Source organism: Phaseolus vulgaris, chromosome 8, assembly GCF_051622355.1.
Source record: "Phaseolus vulgaris cultivar YP4 chromosome 8, ASM5162235v1, whole genome shotgun sequence".
Classification (NCBI taxonomy): domain Eukaryota; kingdom Viridiplantae; phylum Streptophyta; class Magnoliopsida; order Fabales; family Fabaceae; genus Phaseolus; species Phaseolus vulgaris.
Window position 1 is genome coordinate 61,566,023 of NC_143505.1, and position 17,497 is coordinate 61,583,519.

General features: G+C 32.1%; 3 protein-coding genes across 5 annotated transcripts; 1 reads left to right on the top strand and 2 right to left on the bottom strand.

Annotated features, from left to right (window-relative positions):
• Positions 1–1,253: 1,253 nt before the first annotated feature.
• Positions 1,254–10,857, bottom strand: TIM50 (Haloacid dehalogenase-like hydrolase (HAD) superfamily protein). The gene is made up of 11 exons (XM_068630015.2): positions 10,721–10,857; positions 5,510–7,506; positions 5,216–5,304; positions 4,611–4,647; positions 4,135–4,196; positions 3,919–4,032; positions 3,425–3,529; positions 3,254–3,352; positions 2,817–2,976; positions 2,532–2,634; positions 1,254–1,705 (listed from the first exon to the last, which is right to left on the bottom strand). Exons 2-11 carry the CDS (start codon positions 5,697–5,699, stop codon positions 1,663–1,665), a joined length of 1,002 nt encoding a protein of 333 aa, XP_068486116.2. The 5' UTR covers positions 5,700–7,506; positions 10,721–10,857; the 3' UTR covers positions 1,254–1,662.
• On the top strand, positions 8,018–8,937 carry LOC137824382 (uncharacterized). The gene has a single exon (XM_068630016.2). The coding sequence runs from the start codon at positions 8,107–8,109 to the stop codon at positions 8,803–8,805; it is 699 nt and encodes a 232-aa protein (XP_068486117.1). The 5' UTR covers positions 8,018–8,106; the 3' UTR covers positions 8,806–8,937.
• Positions 10,757–16,751, bottom strand: ATSPO11-1 (Spo11/DNA topoisomerase VI, subunit A protein). 3 transcript variants are annotated; one of them, XM_090293874.1, is made up of 15 exons: positions 16,652–16,751; positions 16,475–16,574; positions 16,333–16,406; positions 16,091–16,192; positions 15,415–15,488; positions 15,218–15,234; positions 14,692–14,761; positions 14,576–14,612; positions 14,402–14,449; positions 14,151–14,313; positions 13,886–13,991; positions 13,596–13,716; positions 13,446–13,509; positions 13,261–13,370; positions 10,757–10,891 (listed from the first exon to the last, which is right to left on the bottom strand). In XM_090293874.1, exons 1-15 carry the CDS (start codon positions 16,722–16,724, stop codon positions 10,881–10,883), a joined length of 1,170 nt encoding a protein of 389 aa, XP_090150000.1. In that variant the 5' UTR covers positions 16,725–16,751; the 3' UTR covers positions 10,757–10,880. The 3 variants fall into 3 exon arrangements, with proteins under 3 accessions (XP_090150000.1, XP_068486115.2, XP_068486114.1); XM_068630014.2 differs by lacking the exon at positions 10,757–10,891 and having other exon boundaries at positions 13,020–13,370; positions 14,151–14,182; positions 14,255–14,313; XM_068630013.2 differs by lacking the exon at positions 10,757–10,891 and having other exon boundaries at positions 13,020–13,370.
• Between the last annotated feature and the right edge of the window lie 746 nt (positions 16,752–17,497).

Sequence of the window (17,497 nt, forward strand, 5' to 3'; positions counted from 1 at the left end):
TTTATGCTTCCATTGAATACACTAAAAACAAAAGGGCAATGGAAGAGAAAAGAAAAGGCTTGTGAAGAAGGAAAATTAAAAAGTGTGTATTTAGACATGATTGGTCGGTGGACCATTTACTTTAAATAAATAAAATAATCATTGTTAAGATCTTGGAACGCCAAACGGAACGAAGTGTTCAGTTTAATAGATCAAACTGAGTTAGGAAGCTATAATTTTATAAAATAATTACTGTAATATCCTAAAATAAAATAATTTAAATAAAAAGTATTTTTTTAACTTCTATATATTTATTATTATCAAATAATTTACTATTTTATCTATATATATGTTAAAAGTGACTTTGGAAATATATATACTTTTACCTAATCTTTCTCTTCATCTTGGTTTTCTTTTGACGAATTTCACTGATACTCTTATTACTAGCTACACCACTTCACTCTCCACAGAGGAGTGCTTCGAGTTTGATCTTAATAAAAGGATTTTGATTTATATTGAAACTATTATACCACTCAATTTGGAAATAAAATAAGAAAGGTTAGTATTTGTAAAAAGATTGATAAAAAATTCAAATAATAATTTAAAAGAATAGTGACTAACGTTATCTATTTCTAAATATACTCAAAACTAACATTTCACATGACCGAAGAATTAAAATATTAAAATCTTTAAATAGAGAAGGAAAAAAACTAATCCCAATAAGACTAAAAGGCATATTTAAAGTCTTGATAAACTTTTCAAAAACATCACTCAATTAATTCATGCCAAGTGCTAAATAGATTACTATCATTATCACTAACACCATCTAATTCCAAAAATTTTAAAAAACAGTTTAAAAAATTAATTTAAAGACCTAAACAAATAATTCTCCCTGCTTAGAAGACTTTAAATATATTGAGGTTAAATTATCAAAAATACAGTTAGCTAATCCATGAACAAACTTATTTAACAATTTGGTTGGACAAATTTCACATCTATAACCTATTACTTTTCAAAACTCCACTAGTCGTATCTCAATTATCACAATACGTACTTCCTCTAAAGAGCAAATATTAAAATAAAAACTTCCAATATTTTCTTGGAAAACTATAAAGCTCAAACAATATGAAAACCTTTTTTAATGCTACATCGACAATCAATATGAAATTGAGGGAATAATTAATACTCAGATATGCAAGCCACTAACATTGGATGTTGAAAATCAAAATATGATATACCTGGATCAAGCGACAGAACAGAAAATTCCAACAAAATGAACTATAACTCGATCAGGTAAAATCTTATATTATGTCAGTTGTAAAAACTGTGCAACTGAATCCATAGCCACTTCTGAGCAAATATAATCAAGATTACATAACCTTGCAAGAAACATCTGGCATCAAAAACTCATCAGGTGAAAAAGAACTCGATCCCCCTGAATTAATAAATGCTTTCCAGCAACAAAATTACAATAGGCAAAAAACTAGTTCGAAGACATGGGGTTGCAAGACTTGCGTAAAACAAAATCTACATTTTCTCTATTTTATGTAATCACTTGTCAACTTGCAGTGACCTCAAAATCAATGGTAAACTGATCAATCGACTTGCAATGAAATTGACGATCTCATTTGCTAGCCTCAACAAAGAACAAATTGTTATAGACTTGCAATGGAACTGACAATCTTATTTCCAGAAGCGACTACGATGCTTCTGGTCTTGCATTCTCCTGCATCATTTGGAAATACCCAGAGTAAAAATGTTAGCTAAACAGGATAAATTACTAGTGTATCAACTAAAAGCACAACAAAAACCTTAAGCCACCAACACGGAGTCAATCTTATGGGGATATACATAAACTACCCAACAACTATAATTCGACTTCACATTCCACGCCTCATGGGAATCTTTTGAAGCTCGTAACATCTAGTACAGAATATTTCAAATGCACCCAAATCCTTAAATAAAATGGTCGAAACTTGGGTTGGGGGGACAAGCAATTGTAATATCTATGAAAACCACCCCATCTGTTTCCCACTCCCAAAATCCCACTGGTATATAACCCATGTTCATAGATGGATCAGAAAACAAGACTCTAACTTCATCATCCATGCTCAAGACCGTCCCTTGTAATGTGCCACACTAACATAGAGGAAATATAACAATATCCTCAAATTTGATGCAAAAAATAAAAATCCTGTGAACTTTAAAATGCAATTAGACCAGAAAAGTAAAGGTGAATCAGGTTTACTTCCTGTTTCATCTTGAGTAGATATGTAAAGGAAAATGGAATAACAACAAAAGCTTAGTTTCGTCATTTACTTCAAAACAAATTGAAAACACTTCAGTCACATAACTATCTGTAAAAACATAATTGAACACGAACCAAAAGCCATCAAGAACAAGTTTGACTTGTTTACTTGTTACTAAGTTTATGTTTTCATTATAATTATAAAATTATATACACTGCTTTCATTAGTTTTTTATTTTAAAATTGTTAAGAATATACTAAAAATAGTATAATCTTTGAGGTTTGCTAAAAGATTAAATGTTACCTCTGATGCTCTTTGGAACGCCTGATAAATTCACTGGGAATATCACATCCTTCGTAAGAGGCTAGCACTGGTCTTATATCAGATGGACTACTACGGGCAACAACTGCAAACAGATAAGGAGAAGGTAACAACTTTTATAAGAAAGTCACCACAATAATTTCAAGTATGAGTTTGTTTATAATTACATCTCAAGGGAACAGTGTTACACTCCAGGAGTGTTATGGACAAAAAAATTATAATTCAAACATGATCTCATTCTTCAACATATCTTAAAGGAATGCTTACACTCAAGAAATGGTATAAAATCCAAAAGGGCCGTGTCATCTATATCTTGCTGCTGCCATGCCTTAATGGGAACACAGTTCTCATGCTGTAGGCAACTTTCCAGAGCATGACCACTTAAATAAAGGACTTTTGCTGGATTTCTGTTTAATTTAGAAAGGTCCTGCCAATCAAAGGATCGAAAAAGGGAAAAAATATCAATAAAAGAATATCCAGAAAACCATATGTGATGTATCACAATAAAACTCTACGTTTTCTGTTTACAATCTTCAGGTGTAAGAAAACTATATATTACTAATATTATATTATACTTATACACATAAACAGGTAATATTGCCAAGGCACTTGTTCTTATTATTTGCCATGATTGGCTGTACTCCTTCTACAGGACTTTACATATATAATTTGAGAGACAATAATATAAGAACACAAAAACATACTCTGAAGTGTTTCCCATCCTGATACTTAGTAGCTGGCCTTGATAGCCTGTATCTAATGCAGTGCTTGGTATCCAGCCTTTCAATAACAGGGTCAACAAACTGCACAAATCAACAAATGTAAGGAAATCTTATACAGGGGAGTATAGAGAATATAGAGAAAAATCAGATTACCATATTCTGTTCGTCTGTGTACACCACTATTTCGTAGAACTGGGCTAAATGTTCCAAGAAGGCATCAACTCCAGGTCTTTTGAAAGTCTGCCAACCTGTATCTCGCTACATACCATATAAAAGTAAAACTAAATATTATGGTCATATATCTACAATATGTAAGGACCACTAGCAAGAAGCAATGCAATAAGAGATCCAAAGCATTTTTTGTGACACAAAGTACAAAAAGGATTGAGGAATGTAAGCAAAGCAACACACTCTTCACTGTTGGTTGAAATTCACTAGTCTCAAAATCATTGGCTCCTACAACAGCTTAGTGCATCCCACATGAATTTCAACCAATAATAAAGAGTGAGCTGAAAAGAGAATGTGGCTGTGGTGCTGCCTGCTACCATTTCTCATAAAGGGAATTGTTACTCGAAAAAGCATAACACGATCTACCAATTATATTTTTTACCAACAAAGAAAAAGTGGGTTTGCAGTTGACATCTTACCGTCCAAATGTAGTGAATCAATGTTTCATTCAGATCAAGAACAAGTGTAAACACATGTTGCTCCTGAGGAAGCAAATCAGGAAGGAGCTTGTCTGTGTATGGTTCTGTATAACTCTAAAAACAAGCAAGAGTACCATAATTAACAAGGTAAGAAATAGAATTTTTTTAAATGACAACTGTCAACCAAAATCAGTATATTAAAAAGCAAGCACATACCCTAACTTGTTCTTCAATTAGCCTTCTTGAATCCAAATAAAGCTCTACTGCTTTAGCAGGCACTGGGGTATCACATGAAAATGAATCAGCATGTCATTAATAACAAAGGCATACATATTTATAACGAATTGGGAATTGAATACCACACCCCTCCCCCTAAAAAAAGTCCACACAATGTCAATTGGTCTCCAGTAATCCTCCTCAACAATACAACAAGTTCTCGCCCCTGCTTTCTTATTTTTCTACCCCCACACCCTTCATAGGTGGTGGCAAGAAACGTGATTATATACCACATTCTCATCCATTTAAAAAAAAAAATCTCCAGTATAAGTAGGGGCATGTAATGGCTATAATTAGACAGAACCTATGGCTTATCTTAATATGAACACTAGGTTAGAATAATTCATTTATTTAAAGGAACAGAGTAACACTAATACAGGATAAGTGATGTACAGACTAAAGTTCAGGGAACACACCGGTCATTGCAGTTGAATAGAGCAAACCTTGAAATTTCTGCACAAAATATGGACTAGAACATGTCACCTTACAGTATATTAAACTGAAGAAACTGATAACTATTATATAAAAATCAGTCAGAATCCAAAACTATGTAACACTAAGGTCGACTGAGAGCATTTAAAAGATGGAGAATAATAGGAACTAATCGAATGTCAATAAAGTATTTACACAAACGATGAAAAACTACAGTATCAAATGACGAACAGTGTTGGGAACAGACTCTATTGTTAGCTGAAATTTATTGATAATCAAAAAAATTTATTGCTTAATGAGTCTCTCTCTTGATTGTAATTTTCAACAAACTTTAACCAATAGTAATTTGCGTTACAAAGTGTGTCGCTGGCAATCCCTATCAAAACATTATCTGGACATTAAAATGGTGGACCTTCGTATAACGTAGCAATAAACAACAATCCAAAGGGCCATTCCATCAACAAAATTAAGGCTAGATATTTAAACCCGTAATATGATTCTTCTAACAAATCCAGATAATAAGATCAAAACATAGAATCAGCAAAGAAAATTGAATATGAAGAAAGCTCGAAAAGGAATCAGAACTTACATCGAGCGCAGTGGCTCCATCAGCAGCAGTGTATTTGGTAGATTCACGGAGGGACCTCGTTTTCTCTTCTATTTCCTCCAAATTGTAAGCTGCACACCGCGATCCAACAAAAACAGAAGACTAACATAAATTCCAGACTACTATAATTGAATAACAACCCTAACATATAAAATTGGCTATTCCGAATTAAGTAAAACACGAACACAAAGAGAGACACGTAAAATATACTTAGATTCTATCAATGCATCAACCATAAATGGCTACAATGAAAATGGAAAGAAAAAAAAAACGAACCGTAAGAGGCGTAACCGGAAAATCCGATGGCTCCGGTAAGTGTGCCGACGACGGCGTATTTGAGGAAGTTCCAGCGCCTGGAAGTGGCGGCGGAAGGAGAAGGAGGAAGAGGAGCGGAAGCTGCATTGGTGCAGAGGAATCGCTTCGATGCAAATGAAATCGCGCGAGATCGAAGGATTCCCAACGACATAATCAGAATTTTGGGAGCAGTGAGAGAGAGTGAAAGGGGTTCAAGTAGGGTTTTGCGCTAGCGCCCTTGAGAAAGAGCTTCTTCTACTATACCGTGTTTGGCTACGTGCTATTATTCTATTACTTCGTATTAACGCTTTTTATTTATATTTATTAATTAGTAGTAGCTTATTCGCAATATAAATAGCTTTAAAAAAATATTTTTAATTATAAATAACACTTTATTAAATACAATTTATCATTTTGATTATTTAATTTTATAAAAATTATTTAAATAATTTAAACTTACTATACTATTAATTAAAATCGTTTATTAAAAATATAAAAAAATGAATATTTATTTGAAAACTAAAATATATGATATTCTATATTACAATATAAAAGAGATTAATGCATATTTTAAAGTTAAAGATTGTGAATGTTGTTTAATATGATGTGGAGAAACATTGATTAATTACTTACTCATTAGACTCTTTGTTTTTGGACTTTGGATTTTTTTTTGTGTGTGTAATTATGTTGTTATACTTTAGAAAAAATTTATTTGTTTGTGTTTGGTATGGAATTTACTATTCCCACACTCTTTTGCTATTACTACCTGAAAATGTATTTCATTGAGTGATGTATGAAACTAAAGTTGTAAATGTGCATTACAGTCAGAAATTTTGTAAATTAAAGAAATATATATTAAAAATATATATATCATTTTGTATGTTGAAGATTCTATATTAATAAAGATGATAAAAACATTTAATAATAAGTAAAGATAAATCTCATTTTATAAGTTCAATTTTATAGGATTGAGTTACACTTAAAACTCATTTATTAAGACTTTAATCTTGTGAGATAGATTATGATTCACCACACTTTTTTTTATAAAAAATTTCATATTAAGAATGATTATGCAACTTGACATTTCAGCTAGATTGACACTTCAAATAATAACAAACATCATCTATCGTTACATTCATCATTCATTTCTCACAAAGTGTTAAATCAATTATTTAAATAATCAAACTAACATTAGATATCAACATGAAAATTGTAGATATGTTTTTGTTCTAAAATTTTGACACTAGTCTTATGTCATTTCAATCTCTATAATTCCATACATGTTTAAACTATTCCTTTAAATTCAAATCTAATTCCACGGCCTTGCTCAATTTGATCACACTCTCTTTAGAAAAAAAAAATTGATCTATGTTATAGCTTTCTATAAATGCCAAAATAAGAAAAGCTAAAGTCCAAGTGACAACTTGACCTTCCATGCATGTCTATCTTTATCTTCTTTCTAAGCTCAGGTTGTCTTATGTTTGTTTTCCATTTTCCCTGCATTGAAAAACTCAAACAAGAGAAGCACAGTAGAATTGTAGAATTACTAGAAATAGTAAACCTTTTCAATGTGACATGTTCCATACTCAAAATGTTAATCACTGAACCAAATAAGTGATTATAATGTTGGTAGGGTAGGATATAATATAAGGATTAATTTCTCTGAGGAATAATCCAATAGCAGAGTTTTCAGATGCAGCATGATAACTATAGGGCTTGAGATGTATTAGGTGGTACGCGGTTCGATGACCATTTTTTGTCACTTACATAGGCCATGTTCAAGCACCAACAACACATAAGCATTGAGCTCATGGTTTTGAACTTATACTATGGGATTAAAGTGGAGGTGACTTTGGAGGCTATTGCCTTCCTTCAACTCTCTCTCTTACCCTTCACAACTGTCTATGAAGAGTGCCACTTGACATGGAAACCCCAAATTGGTGAACATGAAGAAAACTCTATGAAACTCACAGACGTCTCTGCAGACACACATGAATTTAACAAATATTTGTTAGATTTTTTATAATTCTACACAATTTCAAAAAACACAAATACAATAATTTTTTAAAAACTCAAATTTATTATATAAGTTTTTATTGTATTATAAGAAAAAAATCATTTTGAACATTCACAATGAAAAAACTCAGTCATATTTGTTCACATAAATCTTGATTGTCAATTTATATAATTCATAATGATGTAACATATAGATCATATTGTGCATGTCTTCATGTATTATATTTTGAAGATTACACGTATCGAAGTGTCCGTTTTCGTGTTGTGTCGAGTGTTTGTTGGTGGGATGTGTGCTATATATACAGTAATTAGACAACTGGCACTTATCCTGCATGTAGTTATCTTCATTTGTGGAACTGTTCATAAAGAGCAACTGAGCCTAATATGCCATCTGCCCACAATTATTTGTCATCCTAGGGCCTTTTGGGAAACCAGAAAAAGAACAGGATCATCCCAGCATTCTATATAAGGAGGTGAGTCCCATACACCAACCATGTCATCTGATACAAAACTCTGTCACCAACCCTCCCCAGTGTCATTTCCTTTCCTTTCTTTAGCACACTATGGATCAGCTTAAAAACCAAAACATAACAACCTTGGCTCAGAGCCTAAAAGCTCATTACTATCTACTTATGTTTACCCAATTATTCGTTTCAGTATCTGTGTGTTCCTTCCTCTTCTCACCTTCTTGCTTCCTTGTTTTTCTACATTACTTCAAATTCTATTTCTCCACACTCCCTTCCCAACTCTTCACACACAACATAGACAAGAACAACATTTTTCTCCTTTGCAATGGTCTCCTTGTTTTTGTTGGTATAACTAAATCTCTCTCCCGGTCTAGTTCTGATGATAAGCCTTCTACTTTTATTAAAGATGATGGTTCACAATCCCAGTTCTCAGTTATGGAGGCCAGCGAGTTAATGTTGCAGAACACTACAGCAGAGAAAGTAAAAGAAAGAGAAAATTGTGCTGAAGCAGAAGTACAAGAAAACATAGAGAAGATCATTGTGGTAGATGAAGGACAAGAAAAAGGAAGTAACCTACTCTTGAAAGCAGAGAAGAATGAGCTAGATGAAGAAACTGAACAATTGGATAAAGGGTCAGAAGAACTTGATTACATTCTGATTGAAGAGAGCATAGAAGAGGAAGAAGAAAGCAGTATGTTGAGCACAGAGGAGTTGAACAAAAAATTTGAAGATTTCATTAGAAAGATGAAGGAAGATCTAAGAATTGAAGCTCAAATTAGTCATGGTTTGAGTTAGTAACAACAGTGATGTTCTTCTTTTCTTTCTTAGGGAGGCCTAGTTATCATTTGTGAGGTCTTTTATCTTTTTGAACTATAGTTGTATGTAATATATGCATCTCCTGAAATTTTACAAAATTAGTTCTCTTCTTATGGTTGATCTCACCAAAGAGCAAGCTCTGAATATGAATTTCCTGTTTAAAATGAAGCCACAATCCAAGTAAATGATCACCACTTTAATGGCACAGTTGGAGGATATATCAAAAGCATCACCACTGCTAAGATCTAACAATATGATGTCATGCACCAAAATAGAAATAAATTTGGACGGTTTTGTGTTCTGGAATGATAGGATATGATCTTAATAGGGTGAAAAGGAAACAATTTTTATTATGCAGCAACTCACATCACATGATTGATAGCAGCAGCAGTATTTAGAGTAATTTGACATGCTAAAGAGAAATTAATTGGGAGTAGATGTGATAGTTCCTGTTGTTTTATTAAAGAAAAAATATTAGTAATATGAATGCAAACAAACAAGTGATTTAAGAACATGGATTCATACTAAGAAGAATGTTAGTACTATGTTTATAACAACATGTTTAATTAGTTCTTGAAAGATGAGACCACAAATACAAACCAATTGTCTGATATCACAAGTGGTAAGAAAACCTGTTCAAGTGTGGTCATTCTCTATTATTCAACAGTATTCCAAATAATGGAAAACTTATTACAGCTCAGCCAAACAATTGGTTACTCACTCATAGCTGAGAAAAGTACAAACACAGTACGGTATTATTATTTTTTTATTTATCTATATTTTGTTTATTAGAGGTCTTTTTCTTTAAAAGTCTCATTACTTTCATGGTTATTTAATCTAAATTCCTTCTTTTGTGATGAGAGATTTATTTAGTTAGTTTGTTTGAGTTCTTGAGTCCAAATCTCCTAGTCTCTATTGTGTCTACATACTTATTTTTCATGAAAACTAGTTTCTAGATCCTTTTTTAAAAGAAAAAATAATAACTAAGAACAATAAAAAAAAATGGTTGTTCTCCATGTTAAGATTGAATTGAATCTGAACTTAAATAAAAATATACTAATTTGTTCAATCTAGTTGATATAAAGATTTTTTAATTTTAATATATTTTATATAGGTGACACCCTCAATTTTTTGTGTGTGCACATTTTAGCACCTACAAAATATTTCCTGAAGATCCTTTTAAAATCATAATCATTTGTATCAATCTAGCAAGAACACTTCTATAGTACTTGTAATGGAAAGTTGAAAACATGTTACTATGTTACAAATCAGGTTTTGCAATTACTTGCATGCATGTGTCTGTCTTTTAGAACAGTCATTATCTATAACTGATGTCCTTTTGTTATTATTCTTTTTACTTCCATCAAACACTGAACATTTTACTTTTTATGCATTAGAAAGATTGATATAGATCTCTCAAAGTGGCTAGTAGCAAATGCAAGTCAATGATTGCATGCACCTAATCCAACCTAGGACATCCTAGTGAAAGTGAACTTTCATAAATATAAAATCTGAATGGCCAAGGAAATATCAATAATTAATTCACAGTTCTTTCAGGTTCAAAGAATTGATAAAAAAATATATGAAAAATAGTTCACTTCTCCAAACAAATATGATCTTATACATAATACAGATGAAGTTGAAGACATCTATAAACAATTATAGCCTACAACAAATAATTTGAGTGGTAACTATTATAGCCATGTTTATTAAATGATATTAATGTCATGGATTGGCAAGAGAAAGAATGGATCAATCAAACTTAGTATGCAATTCCTTTTTTCTCTTTGCAGCCATATACTCCCTGATTTATCTGTAATACCACTTCTGCATAAAATGGTAAACAAAGATAAAACTACATGACACCTTCTTTTTTCTACACATAAAACTTCACCTTATTAAAGTTTAGCACCAACTTTTCCTGCATAAAATTAGGCCATGTTAGGATTCTCTGCTGTCTATGTTGATATCTGTGGGAGGAGCCAAGGACCAGGAGAAATATGGTCCCAAAGGGCAAGAAACCCAAGGGATAACTCTTCTATGTTCAATCAAGTTTATATAACACCTGTTCATACACAGAGACAAGAGGGCATAGTATAATGTAAGGAAATCTTATCTTAGATGAATATTATTTTACTTACAAATAGAATTCATAAAAGCATATAGAGAGAGAATTTTGTTGTTATTTCTGAAAGCAACCTCAAGGGTGTGTCAATTATTTACACTCATGGTGTACATATGGCCAAAAATTCATAAATGCCATTACAGTGATTAGGCATAAAACTATGGGCATTTCATTTTCAGCTTCTCTTAACTGGATTATCATTAAATGAGGTTAAGTTCCATGTGGATCCTCTCCACCAAAGTGAAGTCAACCTCGAAAGTGAAAGCTTTTGTTTGATATTTTCCTTCTAATGCCAAACTTGGTTGGACTAACTCTCACCAGACAATAAAAACTACATAACAGTAGTAAAGTCTTATTGATATCTTCCTTCTAGATAAAAAAAACTACTGTCTCTGTGTCCTACAAAGTACTAGTTCGTGCATGCATAAACAAGGCAATAATACAAAGAAAGCAAATCCAAGATAAAGAATAAAGAAGAATACATATGTAACATAGTTACATCAAAAGGGTGTCTCTGACACGAATTATTGACCCCTCTTGATGTGTAAAACTAAGCATAGGAAGTTGTATGCGTAAATCACACTGATGAGGACAGCCCATAAGATTGTCCCTTCAATATCAATAATGTATAACTACATTTAAAATAATGAAGTGGGGTCTTTCAATTAGGTGGCTTAGCCCCTTGAAAGTAGAGTTAATTTCATGCAGAGAATGAGAAATGGGAGGTGTATGCTTGCAATTGATTACTTCACTGATTTTATATCAATAATGCACTTCAAAGCAAAAACATGGATATAAATCCAAGAGGAGGGCACACATGGTGTACACCACACATCTTTTGGTCACTCTTGAAAGTAACTTTTGTGTTCTTTGGGATACATAACTCTGCATGTGATGTTAATTCTACCAAATCATCTGAGAAAAGCCTAATTAATACTATGTAGGATAACTGATTAAGATTTTTGCTTCTTTCTAATTTCGTGTTGCTACTGCATAGGAAACATTTGTATTCTTTAAGAATTCAGGTAATGCCTAAAGTGTCATATTGTACTTTAAGAGTAATACTTTAAAACATGATTAACAACATTTTTTTTTTCTCTGTTTCTATCGCATTAATTATCTTATTCCACACTTTTCTCTATTCTCTTTATATCCCTCTATGTTATGCAAAAAATTATATGAGTTTATTATATAATTACAATATTTCTTCTAATAATCTAGTAGAAAAATAGTACTAAATTGAAATTGTGAGTAAAACTTAAGGAAAAAGGAAAATTTATTTAAGTGTGAGGAAAAAAAAATCTACTGCTAACTATTCATTATGATTAGTTTTACACAATGTTTGGCAAGGTAATTTTTTGTGATAGTTTTTAACTTATTATTTTAATAAGTTATTCAGATTAGTGTTTCAAATAACTTTTTATACAAAACTTATATTTTATCATCACACACAGACGTGATTTTAATTTTTAAATTTTACTTTATTTAGTAATTACTTATTTATTCAATAATTGATTGTTGAGCTCTTGTCAATTTAATTTTTATTACGTGATAAGCGGGATGGATGACAAAAATCTAAAATAATAAATTTTAAAAATATTTATTTCTTGTTAAATTCTGTATAATTAATCTATTTGTTAATGATTTATAATCATTAATAATTTTAAAATCATTATCTAATAAAATATTTAATTATTAAGCAAGTCTAGAACATAACATACTAATCAACGATTTTAATATTAAGTAAATTAATAAACAATATTTTATTATAGAAATTACTTATGTATACTAAACTAATAAAAGTCAATACAAACTTATTCATAAAAGTATTTTATAATATAAAATTAAATTACTAAAATAATAAAATTATGATTTTATTAGTGTATTGCAGTGTGCATAGGCTTTTTTTAGTAAGTATTGTCGGTTCAGTATATGGCGGCTTTAGTGTCGGTTCTCCGATGCAAGACTTTCCAAAATTCCTATAAAAAACAAACCTTAGCAAACATTTCCAAAAAAAGCATTTTGAAAATTAAAATTAAAATTTTGTAGAAAGATTTTGTGTTCACGGGTTTTAGAATCTTTCTCGAAAGAAAATTTCAAAAGTGTGAGAATTTTAAAAATGGGGTGCAGGGAGTAATTGGCCCGACACATTTCTACCCATACAAGCCAATAGGCCCATTCCCCTACCCAGAAGTAACTTATAATTTGCAAAACACGCGGAATTTCGAAGCATTGTGTGGGATGCGATTCTGCAATGCTAGTGTAGAACTTGACACATAAATGACCAACATGCTACATTATCAACTTACGTTCAATTTTAGATGGGATGTAAGAATCTGACAAGAATGAAAGTGCGTGCGCAGATAAGGCTTCAATCTCAAACTTCACTCCTTTTTGCAGCATCAGCTTTAGCTCCAACCTTCACAACCAACAAGACAAATCTCAATCCAGTTGAAAAAGGTGGACAAGGACATTGACTGTATGTGATCAATACCTCCATTGTGGTACCTCCTTTTCAAGGTAGCATCTAAGTAACATGGCTTCACCTTTTCTTTTGTCTACAAGGAATATTGAGAGCACTGTATTAATGGATCAGATGTGCAACTAGGTCAATCTGACACACTGCAAGTAGTATCGTATTTACCTTCAGCAGTCAAAGGAAGGAGACACTGCTTTGGAACAAAATATCTCTCTGAATCTGAAGGAAAAACTCCAAGCCAGCGTATCTCTGGGACACGAAGATGTTTCGTGTCATAAGCCATTTGCTAGCATAATCCAGAGAAATGGATTAGTTAGGTAGGATATAAAACTTTAACTACGCCATTATAGAGATAGATTCAATCCACTCAATGATCCTATACATTTGATAATCAGATCCTTAAAATTATATACATGTAGATGTATTTCTGAATTGATAAACTTATAAATACTGACCATGGAGCCAAATCTGTAAGTGGTGAGAATGTCAAAGCCATAGGGATCACAATCTACCAAGCAATAAACAGGCAGGCGCAAATTCTCTACCAGAAGCCGCAAAAACCTGTTAGTATACAAAATGCATAAAATCAAAGATAGATCAAGTTTGTAAGTTCTTAATTGTGCACACAAATAGACACATTTGCTGGGATTTATGAAAAGGCTAGTTGGCTTATGGCTTGATAGCATAACATCTTAAGTATACGGAAAAAAAAGTTCACACCTTCTTGTAGGAATATCTGGGTAGCCTCTTCCCTGTATTAAGATAGAATTCAAATAAAGAAACATTGTTGCGAAAGAAACTAATGTCTTCCGAAGATTGCTTACAGTGATGACAATACAGTGATTTGCATTGCAGAATTGGTCGTTTCCCAGTCTTTGGAAAACTGCAAGTGAAGTTCAACATGGACGGTCGTTTCAATAGAACCTTCTTTTTGTTTCCTCTTTTTCTCCAAAAAGAAAGCATTTGTTTACCTGATTCTTTCTCCACAACTAATATGTATTGCGCAACACTAATGATATCTATGACCAGGTTAGGAAATCTCCCCAATTCTAATCACTTTGCATTTTAACTTAATATGAAGACCAAATATAATTATAAGAAGGAAACTGAACAATTGCAGTATTTTCACCTAGAAACAAGGATACCTTGAACTTCTTCAACAAGAACGGGAACGGGATGGACCTGCACAAAAGTCAAATGTCTGCGTTTAGTTTAAATGGTAAAAACCAACTACTTCATTCAGATCATTCTTAGTTCTTACACTGTTAGGAGAACTTATGCAGTCAAATATCCTTTCTCCTTCGGAGAATCTTATCCAGCCCATAATTAACCTACATCATAAACAAACTTGATCCATAAGTCTTAGCACCTTCTAGTTAAACAGGTCATTATAATATGAAAAGCTCGATAGAAGGCAAAAATTATCAGCTTTGAGAAAATTAATTAATCATTACTACTGCAGCAGTAGAGGAGAATCACGAATGCTAGCGTTATTGATGTACGTTAATGGACTCATATTTTTTCACTATCATCAACTATAATATCAATGAAACAGGGGATCTCATAACATTACAGCAGTGGGTAATTAAAAAATACGTGTCTTTTGAACTTCACAACAAATTCTATTTTCTAGATGCGCCAGAGGCGAGATTTTATTTTTATACAAAAATGTACACACATCCATGAAATATTATTACATGTGAAAATAAAAACCACTACTATTATTATTAGGAAAATTTTGACAACAGAGTGCATTTTCCAAGATTGGATGAGATCTGATATTGTACCCGTTCCCTGCTGAAACCTGAAAAAATGAAAAATTAAAAAAGTATAAGCATCCAAAACGTAGATCTTTCTGTCTCTAACAACAAATAAGTTGCAAAACAAGCATATCCGAAACTTGGATAGAGGTTTTTTCCGCCAAAATTCATCAGGAGCCAAACCAAAAGAAAAATGGCAAAAAAATGATAGAGCAAAAAACTACCACATTAAGGTTATGGCGACTGCACTGCATAAGAATACATGTATCATTAATTGCTTGGTCCACCACAGACTGATCTGCATTGTAAAAAAAAAAATAGATACACGAAAAAAAAATCCAGTGTGTCATGGGAAGTTAAACCTTTACCATAAACTTTAAACAGGTATTGGCACAGACTTTTAAACAACATAATACCCAAGATTGTGACAATTTGAACCTGAGTATTATGGTACATTTTTGCAAACTTGTCACGAGAAAACATCTGAGTTTTTTTTTTTTTTTGTGTATTTAAGGGCAATGGTACAAGTAGAAATGAAACTTGTAAACCAATCAACTTGATTTCAACCAGGCAGCAATTGAGAAACAACAACCATGTTTTAGTCAATGGTATCCTAGAACTAATGCAACATCAACTTATAATAACAGCCAGATCCACAAAGCATAGAGATCTCAAACCACGAAGAAGAGAAACACAGTTGAAGCCATAAATTAGTGACAAAAGCATGGGATACTTCAAAGGAAATTTGGTTTCAACATCCATAATAATGGCAAACTTTCTCCTTAATGTTTTAAAAATCAATACTATTCGACTCGATTTCGCCATCCAACTAATGGTTCTCATTCATCGTCTATTTAAGTTACAGTGAAGAATACAATCCATGCAAATCGAAAGACTCACCCAAAAATAAAGAAGGATACGTGTAATAAATGTCTCTCTTGGAACTGTGCTTGTTCTCTTGCAAAAGTTTCTGAACAATCAGCATCACTCTCAACATGACAACTGAAAGCGGAACCCATCCAAACACAGAGCCTCGTAATTCGGAAACGTGTGTACAATTTCATCTCACGTAAACAGTTAAAGAATATCGAAAAGGAAATATACACAATAATTCGAAGCCGTGAAATGAAAAGGAGAGTGACCTAGTCTGTGCGCGTGGGATTTCTTGCGGAGTGTGAGAGCTTCCTTTCCGCACGGCAAATCGGAGGCACAAAAGCTGCATTGCGAAAAAACGTGTCAGAAACGAAAAAGTGAAACGGTGATTGGTTGGGATTAGAAGGGAACCAGTTGGCGTCAGGAACGGCGCAGTAGCTTCTGAAGCGATCGATGAGAATGAGTGGTGAGCGTCCGTTGGTGAGGTCTGTGAGCAAAGCTCGAGTGAATTCTGCGAATGCAGAGAGAGAACAATTTGAATAGCAATTTGTTCGGCTTTGGGGAAGTGAATTTGAATGGTTTCGTTACCTTTGATTTTCATCAGAAGAATCACGCTCTGTGCTTGTGACTCCGATTCTAACCTCCTCCTCTTTCCCTCCATTTCTGCCCTCTAATCTTCTTCCTCTTCAAATTTTGATTTTAATATATTAATATATATATATATATATATACACGGATATTTATGATTTATTTGGGAGTAAAAAAATATTAAGAATATATAGATGGAGAGAAAATGAAGAAGAAAAAAAGTTTATAATCAGTTTAATTGATGTGAAAAAATAAAATATTAATGTATTTTGTAACCTGAATTTGTTTTTGTTCAATGAGAAGAAAAGATCATCAAATTAGTGCCAACTATCAAAATTATTGGGATTTATATGTATAAAAAATGTTAAAACTATAGGATCATGGGCGAGTGTGACTTGTTGGATAAAAACATTGTCATCTGATACTATATTTAAAGATAGTAATGTTTTATCAACACAAATTAAGAGATAGTGAATAATTAACTTTTATTATTGAAGTAAGTCCATCTTGAGACTTAATACGGAAAAAATTAGAGAACACAAAACCAGAAATTATATGAACATTCGATTAAGAATACACTTATTCTTAACTAAATTGAATGCTATAGATTTAAAGTCGTTCATACTCTTATCTGAAACAAAAATAATTATGATAATTCATCTTATAATTTATATTAATTATCTAATAATTATCAAGTCAATTTAATAATAAAATTATATTTAAAAAAAAAAGTGACTTAAACAATTAAGATAAAGTATCTCTCATGTCACCTTATTATTCATTTACTCACGTACAAAATAATCTGTATTCTTATTAATTTGAATGAAAGACAATTACATCACGACT

Excerpts from the sequence above, each read along its gene's own strand:
- TIM50 (XM_068630015.2), bottom strand. The coding sequence starts at position 5,699 with ATGTCGTTGGGAATCCTTCGATCTCGCGCGATTTCATTTGCATCGAAG. Across the intron at positions 5,305-5,509 it reads TTCCGGTTACGCCTCTTACG|CTTACAATTTGGAGGAAATA; the intron begins GTTCGTTTTTTT and ends CGCGGTGTGCAG. Across the intron at positions 3,353-3,424 it reads ACACAGACGAACAGAATATG|TTTGTTGACCCTGTTATTGA; the intron begins GTAATCTGATTT and ends TGATTTGTGCAG.
- ATSPO11-1 (XM_068630013.2), bottom strand. The coding sequence starts at position 16,724 with ATGGAGGGAAAGAGGAGGAGGTTAGAATCGGAGTCACAAGCACAGAGC. Across the intron at positions 16,193-16,332 it reads ATCCCACGCGCACAGACTAG|TTGTCATGTTGAGAGTGATG; the intron begins GTCACTCTCCTT and ends TTCCGCTTTCAG. Across the intron at positions 13,510-13,595 it reads CCTTCCTTTGACTGCTGAAG|ACAAAAGAAAAGGTGAAGCC; the intron begins GTAAATACGATA and ends TATTCCTTGTAG.
- LOC137824382 (XM_068630016.2), top strand. The coding sequence starts at position 8,107 with ATGGATCAGCTTAAAAACCAAAACATAACAACCTTGGCTCAGAGCCTA.